Source organism: Opisthocomus hoazin, chromosome 9 (genome assembly GCF_030867145.1).
Source record: "Opisthocomus hoazin isolate bOpiHoa1 chromosome 9, bOpiHoa1.hap1, whole genome shotgun sequence".
Lineage (NCBI taxonomy): Eukaryota > Metazoa > Chordata > Aves > Opisthocomiformes > Opisthocomidae > Opisthocomus > Opisthocomus hoazin.
In genome coordinates this window covers 8,874,389-8,890,613 of record NC_134422.1, presented here as the reverse complement: position 1 = coordinate 8,890,613, position 16,225 = coordinate 8,874,389, and the positions used below count along the sequence as shown (strand labels likewise).

Genomic DNA, 16,225 nt, shown 5'->3' with positions numbered 1-16,225 from the left:
CATCGTTTAAAAAATGTATACTATATAAGAATACGTATCTTTCAAATGAAAAATGAACATTTGCAAGCTTTAAGTTATACCACAATACTCAAACCACAACTTACCTTTTGAGTAAGTAGAGCCTGAACAACCTGATTAGCTACCTGAAATAAAAAAATACAAAAGTATGTTATCATGTGTGTTTATGGATAACAAGATCTTCTTTTGTGGCTTTACACTTCACTTTCCATCCAAAACCACCACCAATTCTAGTATTTTCATTATTTGCTAGTATTTTCACCAGATAATGCTAGTAAGAATACACGAAATGCATGTTAACTACTTCTCTCCTAGTCCTCATTATAAGCAAATGTGTATTGTACCAACTGCACTATGATATGATGGACATTTGGTTAACTTTTGTCATCTCTTCTTTGGACTAGATTAAAACTTCAGTGTCTTATAGACAGCTGGTGTGCATCAGCATGGATTGACTGCATTCACTAGAGCTGATTTCTGCCAACCAAGGATGGAGTCCTGAATGTTTTCATGAAGTTTAATTGTTTCTTGATTCAATATTGACAAAATGGTACATCTATCATGACAAGCAGAAACCATAAAGTGCCACAGAAAATTAAAGTATCTACTGTCATCAAAACGTGGCTGGAAGGCATTCACACCACATAGCATAATTGACTTGAATGAGATTACACACCATTGATTAGTGGAACTATACATTCAACAGGGAATTTTTGAAGTTATTTATTTTATACATCCTTTCTAATTTATACTGACCAGCGGGCATAGGGGCAGAAAGAGGGACTGAGATAAGATTTTCTGTTGATGATGTCTAACTTCTATGTTACATTTCTGATGAAATTTAAAACTATATATGCATATGCTGTCACGCAGTGTGTTTGCCTGTATTTTTGCTCTTGCATTTAGGCAGAGCAACTAGAGATCTCACTCTGTGCAATACGAAACAGTAGTTATGATTTCTGGCTCGGTTTTGGCTTTCACAAATTACAGTAAAACATATGCATCTATCACCAAATCTGCATTGATTCTTCTTACTCATGGCAAATGAAAGAAAAAACCCAAGCCATAGATGTGAACTGAGTTGTGAGGAAAGAGCTGAAGCTAACTCATTTCTGTAAATAATCCAGTTCTGCTGGATTATTTGATTCATACTCTCATAAAATTGTCTAGTATCAATTTTTTTCTCCTAACTGGTCCCTAACTTAAGGCAGCCTGTGGAACAACGGTCACATAAAACAGCTCTAGACATGATTTAACAGAAGATACAGACTAATATTAGAACAGTTATAACACACAGAAGTAAATATGTTACAGTTTTGAAAAACCATGTGCCTTGCCCTATAGGCTTTCAGGATCTACATCCGACAGTGTTCCTTCTGGCGTGCACTTTTAACGTCTGTTTGCTCTACCTGAAAATTGAACAAACCATACTGAATACATTATTTCTTTACTTTCTGACATGGAGTCACTTTACCAAGGAAGAACAAAAAGGTTCTTTGAAGTGTGTACAAGTCACTCACAATGGAATAGCCTACAAAATTACCACTACAGCTTTATATGTCGCACAGAGGAGTGTAAATGGCATAATCTTCCAAATGGGAAAAAACTGAACTTGACGATGCGTATGTGACAAATTTTCCAACTTCGAGCTTGTGAAGTTAGGTATCTAAATGAAAGTACCTGCCAGTGATCCATAGCTCCCATAGATCTCAGTAAGAGAGACATGTAACTAGTTTCTTTACAAAATGAGGTTATTTTATTCTAGTATCTAGCAACTTGGCAAACTGTGTTGTTATTACCATTCAAAGATTTTCAGGTCTGTATTCTTGGTTTTCAGCAAGGAACAGAGGTGGGAAGCCTTCAGTAAAATGTTCTGCAGTTACTAAAATTAATTTAGCAGTCAGTAAGTGGAATCATTTCCAAACTTTTGCATTTCAAATGAGGTTGCCATTCCACTCCTACAGCAGCGCTAGTGTCCAGATGGGATGGAAATAAACTACTAAGCTAGCAGATCTGCTTCATGTTTACTTATAAGTGTCAAGAGACAACACAGATATGAACAACATAAGCCAGCACTACAAGACTGACAGTCACCACTACCAAAACCAGAGGACACCAAGACCACTGAAGGCAGAGGGACTGCCTTCTGAGATGCAGAATATGTGAAATTCCCACCAACATGAGGCAGAACTTCAGCTCGATCCCAGTAAAAAGCAGGCTGTAAAATGACTTGACCTGTGATTCATGCAGTTAATCAAGGTGAAACAAGGAATAGAATGGAGATGGCCAGTTCCTTAGTCGGCTATTATGTAGCAGATGACACCGCTTGCCTTCACACTGCCTGCTTTTCCTTTGAACTTAATAGCCAAGATCTTGAGGTGAGGTTTCCTTTTGTGGATTGCAAGAAAAGAGATAAAAGATCCAGCTTCTCTTTTACCTTATACAATTATGTTTACATTTAGATCTTATAAAGTGGTCTTAACAGAAAAGCTATATAAGAATGAATCAGAGAAAAGAGACCCTAGTGTAACATTTACTAGACCTTTAACAAGTACTGAGATTTTACACAGCTGCCTTTAAAGTATGGTTTCATATGCACTGAGACATTTCAAGTGTACTAAAATGAAAGGTCTTCTGTTTTATTCAAATTTTAAAAATAGAATGCCTTTTAAAGACAATTTCGTATTTTTGATTAGCCAATTGTTAAAACACCAGCAAAAATATCATCTGCCTGAAGTTGCACCATTTCCCGCATGTAAATATGGTGAAGCTTGACAGAAATCTCAGCTGGCACAGTGATGTGAATAAACATGACATTACCACTTACCAACAAACCGACAGCTGAATTCCTGGATAGGAAACTAGGATTGAGCATGTTAACCCCAAACCCCAAAGGTGCAAGAAGATAATCCTGGGTTTTGCATTAAATTTCAGATAGTAAGATACATTTATGGAGTATTTCTGGAATTAAATGATCTCTTTTCTTATTTATCAAGTACTGGAACGTTTCAATGACACCTTCTTCCAAATACTGTGCTAATGTTTTTTACATGTACATTTCAGAGATAAACAATTACTTTAAAAATCCAGTGAATATTTCTTAAAATTCATAAAGGACTCCATTCAGCTTGACCTGTATTCCTTTCAGATTTCATCTCTATGAACATTTGAGTTTCACTGAATTATACCATAAAAATGATCACAGAGCATGCTTTTTTTAAGTCCGAGGTGCAAACATTCATACCATATTAAATACGGGACTTTTCATGAATGAAAAAAACTATGTAAAATAGTTGATAAAAAAAGAAAAATGAAAGAAAATACTGGCAGGCATAGCTTTAAAAACTCAGCTCTTCTATCTTTTCTCACACATAGAAAAATCATGGGGGTTATTTTTACTACCTTCAAACGCAGCTTAATGGCCACCAAGACCTCAGCAGAAAGCACACTATGCATAGCAAGTGTCCTTAGCACACTGCTGTAGAGGCTTGAGGGACCAAGCAGGGACACTATTGGCAGGGTGGTCAGATTAAATGATGCTTGAGTGCCCTGAGCAGAGTTTGCCTGTGCCCAGGGGAGAGAAGCTGTAATTTAAGGATGCTCAATGATCAGTGAGAGATGGCAGCATATCAAATGATGTTCCCAACTTTCATTACCTCAAGGGACTGTCAAGCATCCTAAACATGTAACCAGCCAGAATGGCTACGTATTAGCTTTGGAGGTAAGCACTCCTTGTGAATCAGCCCAGGAGAAGTTCAATACACTCATAACTAATTGGACTTCAGAGGCAAAATTAAAACAATGGTTGTAGCACTCAAATATTTTGGTGGCAGGCTTAACTGTCTCAGGTTTGGGTGTGTGATGACTGCCTCATGTTCTGATGAACATTTCTGTTCCTCCCTTTAAATCCAACAGATCTCCCTGGGACAAAATGGATACATAGCTGTAGAAGATACATCTGCTCCTAAAAACTGCTGAAGACGTCCTGAAGCCCAAACTAGGGAAGGTCTGAAGGGGTTTTCACCTTCAGGCAGTGGGATTGGTGTAAGGTGAGTTACGAACAGAGGAAATATCAGACTTAAAAGTCTTAAAGGAAAGAAATTTTCAAGTGGAAGATTTTTTTTTTATCTTCTTAAAAATATTTATGGAAAGCATTTTATTTTCTTAAGATCTCCAGTAAGAATCCCTGTTTGGAAAGGACTTTGCCACATACAACACATCCTCAGAAGACCCTGGTTGGAAGTGAAGGTTCTCGCAATCATTGATTCGGTTATTCACTAATTACATTTATGTCTTATCTCCTATTCTCTTTATTGTTACTATAGTGAAGTAGGGTGAGAATGTGTGACTTCTTGTGAAGCTCCACCAAGGGAATGTGCTCAGATGGGTGCTAGCCTGGGACTCCTGCCAATTATTAACTATGGTTTTGTTGCCTGAGTCAAAGGCAACAACTTCTTCACCTCAGTGATCAGAAAGGATTAGGTCCAAGTTCGTGTCAGCTAAAACAATGCTGGTTACAGTGCCACTGCCAAAGCACTGTGGGGGCTGAAAGGCACAGGAGAAGAAAAAAGCGATACCAAGCCATGGGGAAGGACAAGAGAGGTCACTGCACACAAAACAGAAGATAAAAAAATGAAGAAGATGAGCAAACAAAAAATAAAGCAGGGAAGCACAAAAACACAGGTGATGAGAAGCATTTTCTCCTGAACAAGTTGCCACAGTGGGAGAAGACTGATACAGCTGTGATAATATGGAAGAACTGGAAACAGCCAATGTAATGTCGAAGATCATAAAGTTTAGAGCATAGTTCAATCTAGTTATTTGCTCGCTAAACTGCAACAGCGTGTAAAACACACAACCCTGGATCAGAAAACCATCATGGTACTGCAAAAACAATAAAAACGTATCTTCTGTCCTTATAATCTGAAGGCAATGTTGTGCTGGAGTGGAAAATAATGCTTCTTTCCTCATTTCCAAAATCAATTATGTAGGCAGATTTTGTCCTAGACAACTGGAAAATAATGTGAAGTTAAGCTCAGTAATTTAAACTAAAGTTAGTAATTACATGGTAATTTCATTCTTATCACCAAGATATCCAAATACCCTTCAAGTGTGCACTGAATGGAGTGACTCAGGCCAGTGCAGACCAAGGCTCTGCCTGCATCCCAGTGCCACAGAAAAGACAGAGCGTAACCTAGCGGGAAAGTGTATCTGCAAGCCTTTTACTCCAGCTCCCTGATAAAATGTGCTATAGTGGCAAAAGCGTGGATTTGCTGATGAAAATCTGCACTAAGCAGGAGGCTTCTTGTACCAGAGCTGTGTCACTCATGCCAGTAATACTTCAGCAAATGCCGATTAAAAATTTAAAAAGCTGGTATGAAGACATGAACTGTCATCTGCTATATACAGTTTGCACACTCATGCACTCTTTTCTCAAAGGTACAGCTGAGATGCTGGCGTAGTTTTTGTTTTGTTTTGTTTGCATGTTGCTTAACTACTTACGTTACTACACATTCTTATTATGGAACAGGTAAATGATTTCTACTAAGTAACTCCTGAAGCTACTAAAAGTCTTCAAAGTATTTTAAGCTCTTGTGTGTGCTGAAGAGTCTTACTTCAGGATAAATGGGAGGAACAAGTAAGCACCGGTATATATATGGAGAAAGCTGCACACAATAGGAGATACTCGACATCTCTGGACCGGTACGCGTTGCTGGAGTGCTCAGACGGTAACTGATGGGTGAATTATATTGTAGCTGTAACTGAAAGGTCTAATCAGAAGCTGAGCTATGTAGCAGAAGTGAGAGAACAGCTAGAAAAAACCCAGCATAACAAGCTGCGCATGTAACCCTAAGAGGGAACTGAGAGACTAGATTCCCTGGTTACAGAATATATTACACAGGAATGCTGGGGGATTTTTGACGGAAGAAGCCACTGCCACCTCTGTTTCACTCCACAGAGGAGTACACAGAACCTAACAGGCAAAGTATTATTTTCTCCTCCTAATGAAATCAAACCAGTTCCAAATACTGGTCACAGGGATATCAACTTTTCACTGAAGAGATGTGGTCAAAACAGGATTTACAGCAGAGGTCATGAAGAACAGTATCTATGACTGCCAGACACATGTTCTTGGAATTAATTAGAATGAGGTAATACTAGAAAATTGCAGAACAATGTCAACCTTTAAAAAAGAGGGAGAGATTCATTTCTATTCATTTAATTATAGTACCAGGTAAGAACAACCTTTTTATCTACATTACCTCATCAAGACATCTTTCATATTGTTCTCTCTGACTTTCATTTTCCAGGGCCAGCGCTGAATTCTCTGCCTACAGTAAAACAGAATAAATAAATATGTAAATTAATCAAAGGGTATCTTGTACTACATGACAATTCATAAAAATTCTCAGGGTGCTTACTTTGTGTACTTCTTCAAGATCCAGAATAAAAAGCACAATTTATTTTGCTGTAAGTTGCTATTTTGAGCAAAAACAGAAATGACAGTCGTTTACAAGATTATTCACACCATGCATTACAATTTAGAACAATATCAAAGCAGGTATTCCAAGTATGCCCACGGCCTCATCTTGTCAGCTGCCACAGAGGTGGCAATGAAACACTATAGAAGATGTTGGTGTATCTTTTCTTCCTCCCTCTTTTCTGTTCAGAGTGAACGTGCTATCTGTGAAAACCACTTGGAAGCAAACAGAGGCAGCTACTGTCGAAAGGAAACAAACAGCAATCTTCCATAAGCTTTTAACTGTGGCAGCTCTTCATAAGCCTGGTTTCTGCAATGGGTACCTTCAGATGCACTGGTCATACTATAGCTAACTGGTGAATTACACCCCATAACTGAACCAGATAAATTTATTAGTCTTTACTTAAAAAACAATTCCTATCATTTCAAGAGTGAGGGAGGTATTTTACTACATCTAAACACATTCTTACAGTCAGAAAATTTTTCCCTCACATGCACCGGCTTAAATATGATAAAGTTTCCTGTATAGTACTGCCTTTCATCTATCTTTAAATTCCATTACAGTCATATTCTTGCATAGTGCAAACTTCAAACTGGCACAATCTGGTACGTAAATTACAGTGAATCAATGTATCTTTCTCTACATTATGACTTTAGGAATTCTTTCAGTACTGGAAAAGGAAAATCTCTAGTGTGCTGTATACAGTTGCATTAGAGCAAATTTCAACTAGTTTTCTCTTAAAGACTAAGAAAATAAAACAATATATAAAAATCTATGAGTTAAAACTGGCTCTAGAAACCTCTCTGCCTCTCATGCGTAACTTCACATCACATAACCATAACACCAAAATCAATGCATTCACATATTTACAACTGTTATACAATTTACATTACTTTCTTTACTTTAACCTTCTGTCAACCTATAAATGTTAAACAAATGCTGTTTCAGAAGAATTGTGGTTATACAAAACAACAATCATAAATATAGTTAACATCTGTAATTTTAGAGAAAAAATTAATGTAATGTACTGTATAGAAAGATCCTATGGAAAGATGCACAGTTCTCTCTTCCTTGCGAAGAAAAGTCAATGATTCATTAAAATGAAAATCCCAAAGTCCAATAAATGGATACATTAACAACAATTTCAAATTCAGCTAAATCCTAAAAATAAGATTAGGAAGAAAAAGTAAACATACATAATTATCCAACATACTGAAAGAGAGTAAAGAATAAAAGGGAGGTAAGAAACAAGGGCATATAGAGTTTACTTATTTACAAGTCTAAATAATTGTATCGAATCCGTGCTTTATCTTGAGGGTACAATCAAAGCCAGCAAAGGTGGTAAAACGCTCTGCATCATATTTTCCCAATGTCACCTACCAACGGATTCAACATATGGCTATAAAAAGTCTATGGGTGATCCTGCAGAGAGCACTGAGAGATGAGGCAGCAAAAAGTACAGATGCAGAAGAAAGCAGCAAAGCAGAAGGAGAAGCCACAAAAGCAAAAGCAGCAGTAAGAAATCAGAAGCTGGAGGGTAAATAGTCCTCCATACCGAAGAGGCTATCATATACAGTTACCAGTTTGCTTTTATAGACACATTCTTTCAGATTGATTGATAAAAATAAAGAGATGACTGATACATAAAAATGTATTTCTATGAGTTAAAGATTTTCAGATGTTTTCTCAATGAGTATCACCATAAAATGCGATCCTAAATAAATTCTTATCATAGAATACTTTGGGTTGGAAGGGACCTTTAAAGGCCATCTAGTCCAACCTCCCTGCAATGAGCAGGGACATCTTCAACTCAATCAGGTTGCCCAGAGCTCCGTCCAACCTCACCTTGAACGCTCCCAGGAATGGGGCATCGACCACCTCTCTGGGCAACCTGTGCCAGGGTTTCAGCACCCTCATTGTAAAAAATATCTTCCTTACATCCAGTCTAAATCTTCCCTCTATTAGTTTAAAGCCATTACCCCCTGTCCTGTCCCAACAGGCCCTGCTAAAAAGCCTGTCCCCATCTTTCTTACAAGCCCCCTTTGAGCACTGAAAGGCTGCAAGAAGGTCTCCCCAGAGCCAAAGCCTTCTCTTCTTACTGTTTTGAAGCAATCATTAATGCATTAGCCTGCACAACCTTTAACTCATGCATGTTGGTATACCTATGGGTTTAATTTTTTGAGTTTTTATTTACCATGTTCACTACAATAAAAATATATTGTATGAAGTTATCCTAAAATAGCTAAGGCCGACTGCTTCCATATAGAGATGCCGAAAAGATTTCCAGCACATAGTTGTACTATACAAAATACCCGGCATGCTCTCCTTATTTCTCTTACTCCATTGTTTTTGAATGCTTTGAGGCTGTAAAATGGAAGCTAAGTCTTCTTGGATCTGTTAGCTGAATCTCTGATTTCAGTGAGCTATTCCTTTACAAACAGGCTACCAAAATTAGGAAATCTGAACTTGACAGTATTATAAATAAATGCTACATTTCCCCTCTTATCAAGCCACAGTGGAAACATCTGTATAATAACCCCCTTTTTCACACCACTGGGTTCAAAAGTGTAGTGAAAGGATGTAATGCAGTCAACATTAGCTTGACTTCTGTGCTTCTTGATTGCTGAGCAGAACATGCCTATTCATTTTGGCATTTTTGTAATGAGGACTGGACTAGAAGGGAACACTTGACTGACTTTTCCTAAGATCCTGTGCCATTTCCCACAACATGGGAAAACCAGCACTTGATATACTAAATCACTTGGTATTGCAACTGAATACTTGGTAATAATCCTCATTCCCCGAAAAGTATTCATTTGGAAAATTTGTAATTGCACTTGTGGTCTCAGAACCATGCCTCCTAATACAAACCTTCATTTATTTAACAGAAACCACTGGGTTTTGATGTTCTTATAAATCTGCTCAATTTTTGCTCAGAGGGATCTGCCTGCCTCCAGTATTGCATATTCTATGCATCTTTTGCCAGTTAAGCAAAGTAGGTCTCCTTGGAGGACACCACTATTACATTTTATTTTCATTTTTATTTTCAGGCCATACTTACACTAGGCTAAGCCGCAATAAGAAGCCTTACAATTCTCACAGCATGAAAGCTATTGAGCACTTGCAAGCACCCAGAGGCAGTGGTAGAGAAGTACTGACCCCTAATGCAGCCACTTCTCCCGCACATAACCTAGCAGGGGACTAGGGAAGAGGACAGCCAGATTACTGAGAACAGTGCGCTCTTTGATACCAACTGATTTCTATAGTGATTTCTAGTTTTAGGTATAGCTGTCCTGTAGGAATTTATGCGTATTTTATGTTACCCGTAGAAATAAACCATCTCTGCCCCTCAGCCTCACGAACACTAAAAGTCAGGCAGCCCAGCAAACTGCTGCAGACAAGCGACACTCGGCGCCTGCCACCAGCGCTTCCAGGCAAGCGTGGGTTCTCTTGGGGGGGTCAGCTCTCAAAGACCAGCATCATTCAGCCAGCCAAAAGTAACTGTGGCATAACTTACCATCAAATGAAACACTACGTGTTGCTTTTGGATCATCACAGATTCAAGGATCCCAAAATGTCCGAACAGAGGTACTTCCTCGTTCTGAACTGGAAGGAAGCATCTTGCACAAGAGTATTTCCAAACATTGGAAAAATAAAAAGATTTCAGTCATGACTTGGATAACGCTAAGCAGCCTTCAACTGCCTTAATTAGAGACAACTTTGTTCTGAATTGTGAGACTGAGTCTATGGAAAATCAATTTGAAAGTGAAAACTTCAGACTGCTCTTTATAAAACAGAGGTTGCTCTGTATTGATACCCTTGCTAAGATACAGCCATTGTGAGAGACTTCGTCAACTCTGATTTTAATCCCTGTCTCAGGGTGGAAAACACAGCCCTAGTCATAATGATGAAGATTATCTTTAGGTCAGCTAAGGGCTTTCTCTCTGCCCTCCACAGATGTTGACGAACACTCTGTATTTTCTCCTGCGGGGCAGCAGTTTGCACTGTTCCGTCCAAGGCCAGTAACAGACAGGCGACACACCTGATGCACTGAGGCCCTGTCCTGCTCCTGCTGAAATCAGTAAGAACCTGCCATTTATTTCCCATGAATGTAGACGCAAGTCAGGTGCAAAGAAATAAATCATATTTGTTTCCACATTACACAATGTTTAATTAAAATTCCTTTGGGTTAAGAGGAAGTTCCTTGGTTCACAATGACTTGCTATTCATTATGCCACAAAAGAAACAAGGAGACAGACGGCAGCCTTAGCCTTTTTCATATGTCTATAAAAGTGTTATATACTGGATCAGGAAAGTCAGGACAATTAATTACAACTCTTCAAAAATTTCTGTAATGGTCATGATAATTAGCTTTAGGATACCCTTAACACCAAACAAAAGAAGCACCTATGCAGGCAGCACAGCCACCTAAATTTTAAACTCTTGTGAAAATGCATCTTCACCTGCAGTCTAAAAAGCATCTCAAATACATCCTTCACGTGGTCACATTTACTTTTTTGTTCATGAACAACAAAAGACACTACAGGAAAAAAATGAATATAAGCCCCTCACCTCCCTGCCCCAAAACAGAGGGAATTGTTGTCTCCCAAGAAGTATTCACTATCAGTAGGCTCTGAGCCAAAACCTGCTCTGCTCCTTCCCAGCTCACACAGTCTTTTTTTCTGGGTTAACATGGTCAAAGCACAAGTTCTCCCACCAGTCTCACTGTGTCAAATCTGAGACATTTTTGGGGGTTCAGTCCTCACCTACACTGACAGAACATGGTACCTTTCAGCTAAATAACAGCCCCAGACTCCAAACAGATGAAATAAATACACACTTGATAAATATACTCTTACACTGATACAGACATTTAGGTTGATTTCATTCTCTCCTCTTCCTTTAAACAATTTTAGAGAGGATTATTATAACAGGTTAAGGATTGTCTACTAACTACACTTTTTTCAACATTTACCTGTGTTTGGTAGAAGTGGTGGACACATTCTCATGTCTGAGAATGTCATGATACGTCCACGTCTCCTCCAGACTTGCCTCTCTAAGCAGCACTTGAGAGGGCAACTTTCACTTCACATCCTGCAAAAGCCATTTCTGTGTGCTTCTTGAAAGAGCAAACTGAAGTGCTTAAATCATGTTTGGAAATAAGATTTGGATTTAAGTCCCTAAAGTGTTTTTCAAGAAGTTTAAACTTTACCTTTTCTTTGCCTTGATTTATTAAGTTAAGAGAACAGGAACAACATTTTGTTATCTAGCTAGCAGGTTCCAATGCATTATGAATTAGGATGTATTTGGTCTACTGAGGTCTTTAAGTGAAGAATTATTTCATGTACATATTAGGAAGTCTTCAACAGAAGATCCTCTACATTTTTATAACCACAATGACATGAATTAAACCACTGAATTTTCTTCTAGAAGGCACGAATAAACGAGAAGCACATACAAAACTTTTTCCTTACTCAACCACTGTAGAGTTGAGACAAAACAAAAGGATGAGGAGAGAAAGAAAGAAGAAAGAGAAGAGTAGTGTTTATTTTGCACTAAAGGAAAGGGAGCTTGTAGAATCATAGAATGGTTTGGGTCGGATGGGACCTTTAAAGCTCATGTAGTCCAACCCCCCTGCCATGGGCAGGAGATGAAGGTCTAAAGGTTGTATGTCAAGTTAGCAGCTCAACACACTTGAAGGTATCATCAATAAAGGTCAAGAAGAACAAAATTATGACAGTGAACTTTAAAATCCCTGACAGAATGCTACAATACCGGTTACCATGTGCACTTCTTTGTTATTCATGCTAAACCATTTGTCCGTTTATAGAAAGCTTTATTGATTTACACAGACACTCATTTGTCATGCCCTGTGCAGTGTATTAATAGCCGTCCAAGCACTTCAAACGTGCTCAGCAATTTTCTTCCTATCTGCAGCCTTTGATTTTGTATAATTTTGTGGTCACAGCTTCATACAGTGCACGTGAGAGGTTAAAACCTAGGTCAAAGCCTGTTGTTGGTAAGGTAAGAAGTAAGGTTGTTGTAATCTTTCCTTAGATCCTTATGGCATTTTTCTAGTAAGCTGCCATTCTAGGAAGAACCATCTCCATACCTGTGGTCGCAGGAAACGCTTTGTATTATTTTGTCCCCATTACACAGAAAATTTGTCCTTTGAAAGACTAACCCAAGAAATTGTCCAAGTTTAACAGTATAGTTATGCTGATTAGAAGTACTGACAATTACATTTCTAGTTTTAAATCAACATAATTATATCAACAAAAGGCTTAAATTAACTCTAGCACTACAAAAGCTTTGCCACTGTCCACTTTCAAGTGTCTTTCATATTGCTCTACACAGCTCTTTGCTAGGAGTAAAATGGGAACTGCACCTCATGACCTGCCTGCCAACATTCGGATGTTTCCATCTCCTGGTTTACGCTTTCCACAACAGAGCAACACTGGAGCAACCACGGAGCATCTCCCTGCTGAACTGCAGCCCACGTGCTACGGCTCTGCTCCCTCGTCTCCCACCCGCAGGACGTAACTGGGACTGGAGGATGCTAGGTACTGATGAAGTAAGCAGTGAATTCAGCGGACCAACACTCAACAAAGTATCACTGAATGCTTTTCCAAATGTCTCCTAGTCTTCATTATTTCTTCTGCCTCATGGAGATGGGAGAAAATCCCCCAAAAGGAAAAATTAGTGATATGATGACAGCCAGGCTTCTCATCCTTGCCTCAAAACACATGGGCCCTTAGCCTTCTCAGTTGCACCATTTTCCGATTTTTTTTTTAGCATGATAAAATGGCCTGTTCTCTTTAACCACACTTAAAACATTTGACACACTTTATCTGAAATACTCAGCCCCTGTTCGATTCACGTTCAGGTAAAACATGGCATGCAAGCAACACATATGTGATGTTAAATAAAATACAGAACCATACAAGTGTTAGTTATAATTCTGTCTATATAAAGGCCACATTAAACCTTACTGGGCAGTACCGGTAGGGATCATTCTTGCAATTCAAAATTTCAAGAATGCATTTTTAAGCTCTTTACTGACACAAAACCATAGTGACATTAGAACAAGCCACCAACAGATCTCAAAAGCAGTCTATCTCACAGGCCGTGCTATGCTATAGCTGTGCTACTAATAAAATGGAGTTTTAGCCTCACAGAGAGCAGTATAACCTTCTTCGTCTAATGTATGTCAGAAATCAGAGGATACTTATCCAACATCAGAAAGTAATCACTTAAGATTACATAAAAATTTGGGTTTAAATGTTCCTAACAAAAAGCAGCCCCAGGTCAGTGCAGCTGTATATGATGTTTTACCAATTATCAATGAGCTGACTCATGTATTTAAACATGAATTTACACCAGAAATTATGTAACAGCTTTAAAAATGGTATCGATTTCATGCTGCCAGAGATCAGAAAACAGAATTTGCTTGCTCATCTGCAGATTTGCAAAAGATCGCAGGGAGAGACTCCCACCCAGGGTCCCGGACAGGGCTCATAACCACAGAGCTCTTTGCCTGTCTGTCGAGTGTTTCCCAGTTCCCACCAGCAGAAACAACGGGTGTTCGACCTAAATGATGAAGCCTCCTTTTTGAAAGAAGGGGATAACTAGAATTTAATCCTTCAAATCTACTTATATTGGATAAACATATGAACTTCAGGAGTTGAACCAAACAGACCAAAACCAAATGAAATAAATTCATATACAACTGATGAGACTGTCTCTAAAAACGACTAAAAGTAAACCTCATATTCCTGGAAACTCCTCTGTGGACTACCTTTACTTTTTTTTTGTTTCAGAAGTAGAGGCTGGAAATTTTTAGCTGGTTCAAGAACGGTAATATTTGTCTTTTTTATTTTGGTTAACTCTAAAGCAGTTAAGAATGACGAGCCTTTAAAACCTTCAACGTTTTCCCCTCTGACACCACAGAAATGCCTGGAGTTGACATTATAGAGAGAAGGCTAGGAACAGATCTAGCAAAACAGACTGCATTATAAGCCCAGGCTTGTGTTCCAGTAAATAAATTACTAGGCTACTAAGAGATGTATCAGTAACAGCTTTGTACCTTTACCTGCATGCAAATTGCAGAAAACAGCAAATTGTACCATTATTTACAGAGAATATAATAGACTTACAATATATCCACAGGTAAAGCACTATCGATACAGGCCTTTGAACAAATAGGTTAAAATTATGAAGGACTGCACTTTTTTCCCCAAAAAATTCCTCCAAATGATCACACATAAAACATTTTTTGAGGATGAGGATTAAAAGAGATCTAAACAAGCAGAGACACGCAGCATAAAGCTATGCCTGTTTCCTGAAGCTGAAGACATACATACTACACATCCTGGTCTACACCATGCACATACACTTGATACAGCAGAGCAGTACGAGCCTGGCAAACCAGAAGACCCAGCAGGACTCCTGTTATTTACCATTCATCCTCGGCAGAACGGGCTGAGCCACGTGCCTCAGTGCGAGGCACCACTCTGCACAGGGACCAAGGCGCTCACCTTCCATCAACAACACGCCTAGGGTGCCAAACCAGAAGCGGCTGCTATTAACGAGGGGTAAAACGACAGACAAGCGAAAGCCCTCTCGCTCACAGTCCGGCCAACCCACGAAGCTACGTGCCGCCAGTCCCATCACACAGCAACGCCGGCTTGGGCAGCCTCAGGAGGAGGAACGCTGAGCCCCATGGCCCTTTCCCCAAAGTGCTGCCACTCTGACAGCGCAGGGCATCTCCCTGGAAGTGCGCACCCGGACACGATGCCACCACACAAATGTAAGACATACGACTGAACGTTTGTGCAAGGAACACTGTGTGAAATTTGTTTATTTTCTCCTTTTCCAGTATTTACACTCAGCGCTCCTTCCCCCTGCAAACTGTGAACCAGAGGCAGCTGCTCCTTCTTCTTCTTTTTTTTTTCCTCTTGTTTTAAGTGATTTGTTCCCTTATGGAACTGTTCTCCCTTAAGAACCTAGAGTATCTGACTCTGACAGACTTACTGTGCTTCCCCATGTAATAGTAACAGGCAGTTATTTCCTCTATCAAAGAACTAAAAATAAAATCCCCGGTCCATGAAAGAAGTATGAGATCCTGGCATTGTAAGTGAAACTAAGATTCTTACAATTAACGCAAGCAGATAAAGGCAAGCAGCGTGGACCTGATTAATCTTATAGGGCATTCTGTGTTTAGTATCAACTTGTATTTAACACATATGTAAATATCTTTGCTTTGAAAACTCGTAAGAATTATGTCACATTTTGTCAGCTGCATTTGTTTTAATTTTTCTAGCAAAAAGGCCAAATTCTTCAGGGAAAGTTCTAATTCTTTGAAATAGTAATTCTTTGAAATTAGTGAAGATTAGTTGAAAACTATTGATTCTCTATACATTCGATGCTAAAGCTTGATAAAAAAACTTCCAGTGCAGCCATTTTCAAAGAAAATATTTGCTTTGATTTGAAAGGAAACATTTTGCAGAAGATTTCGATCAAATTTAAAAGTGACACTGAAACCAGTACAAACACTCCCTGGCTTTGGGCCCTTCTGAAAGGATACATATGGCAACTACTTTTTAAAAAAATCACTTGCTTAGTCACAAAAAAGGTGGGTTTTTTTTGTTTTTTGGTTTTTTTTTAATTCAGATTTTAGATTTCAGGACACTTTTTCAAGCAATAAGAAAGGAACCTTAGAATTT

At 38.8% G+C, this 16,225-nt stretch overlaps 1 protein-coding gene across 3 annotated transcripts in view; it reads right to left on the bottom strand.

The window, feature by feature from the left end:
* The window catches only part of NCKAP5 (NCK associated protein 5), a 404,131-nt gene that overhangs the window by 96,094 nt on the left and 291,812 nt on the right, over positions 1–16,225 (bottom strand). For all 3 annotated transcript variants that reach the window (XM_075430787.1, XM_075430785.1, XM_075430786.1), the window contains 2 exons: positions 6,282–6,350; positions 105–143 (listed from right to left, as the gene is read on the bottom strand). In XM_075430787.1, coding sequence (XP_075286902.1) covers positions 105–143; positions 6,282–6,350 — 108 coding nt within the window. The remainder of the gene's footprint in view (positions 1–104; positions 144–6,281; positions 6,351–16,225) is intronic.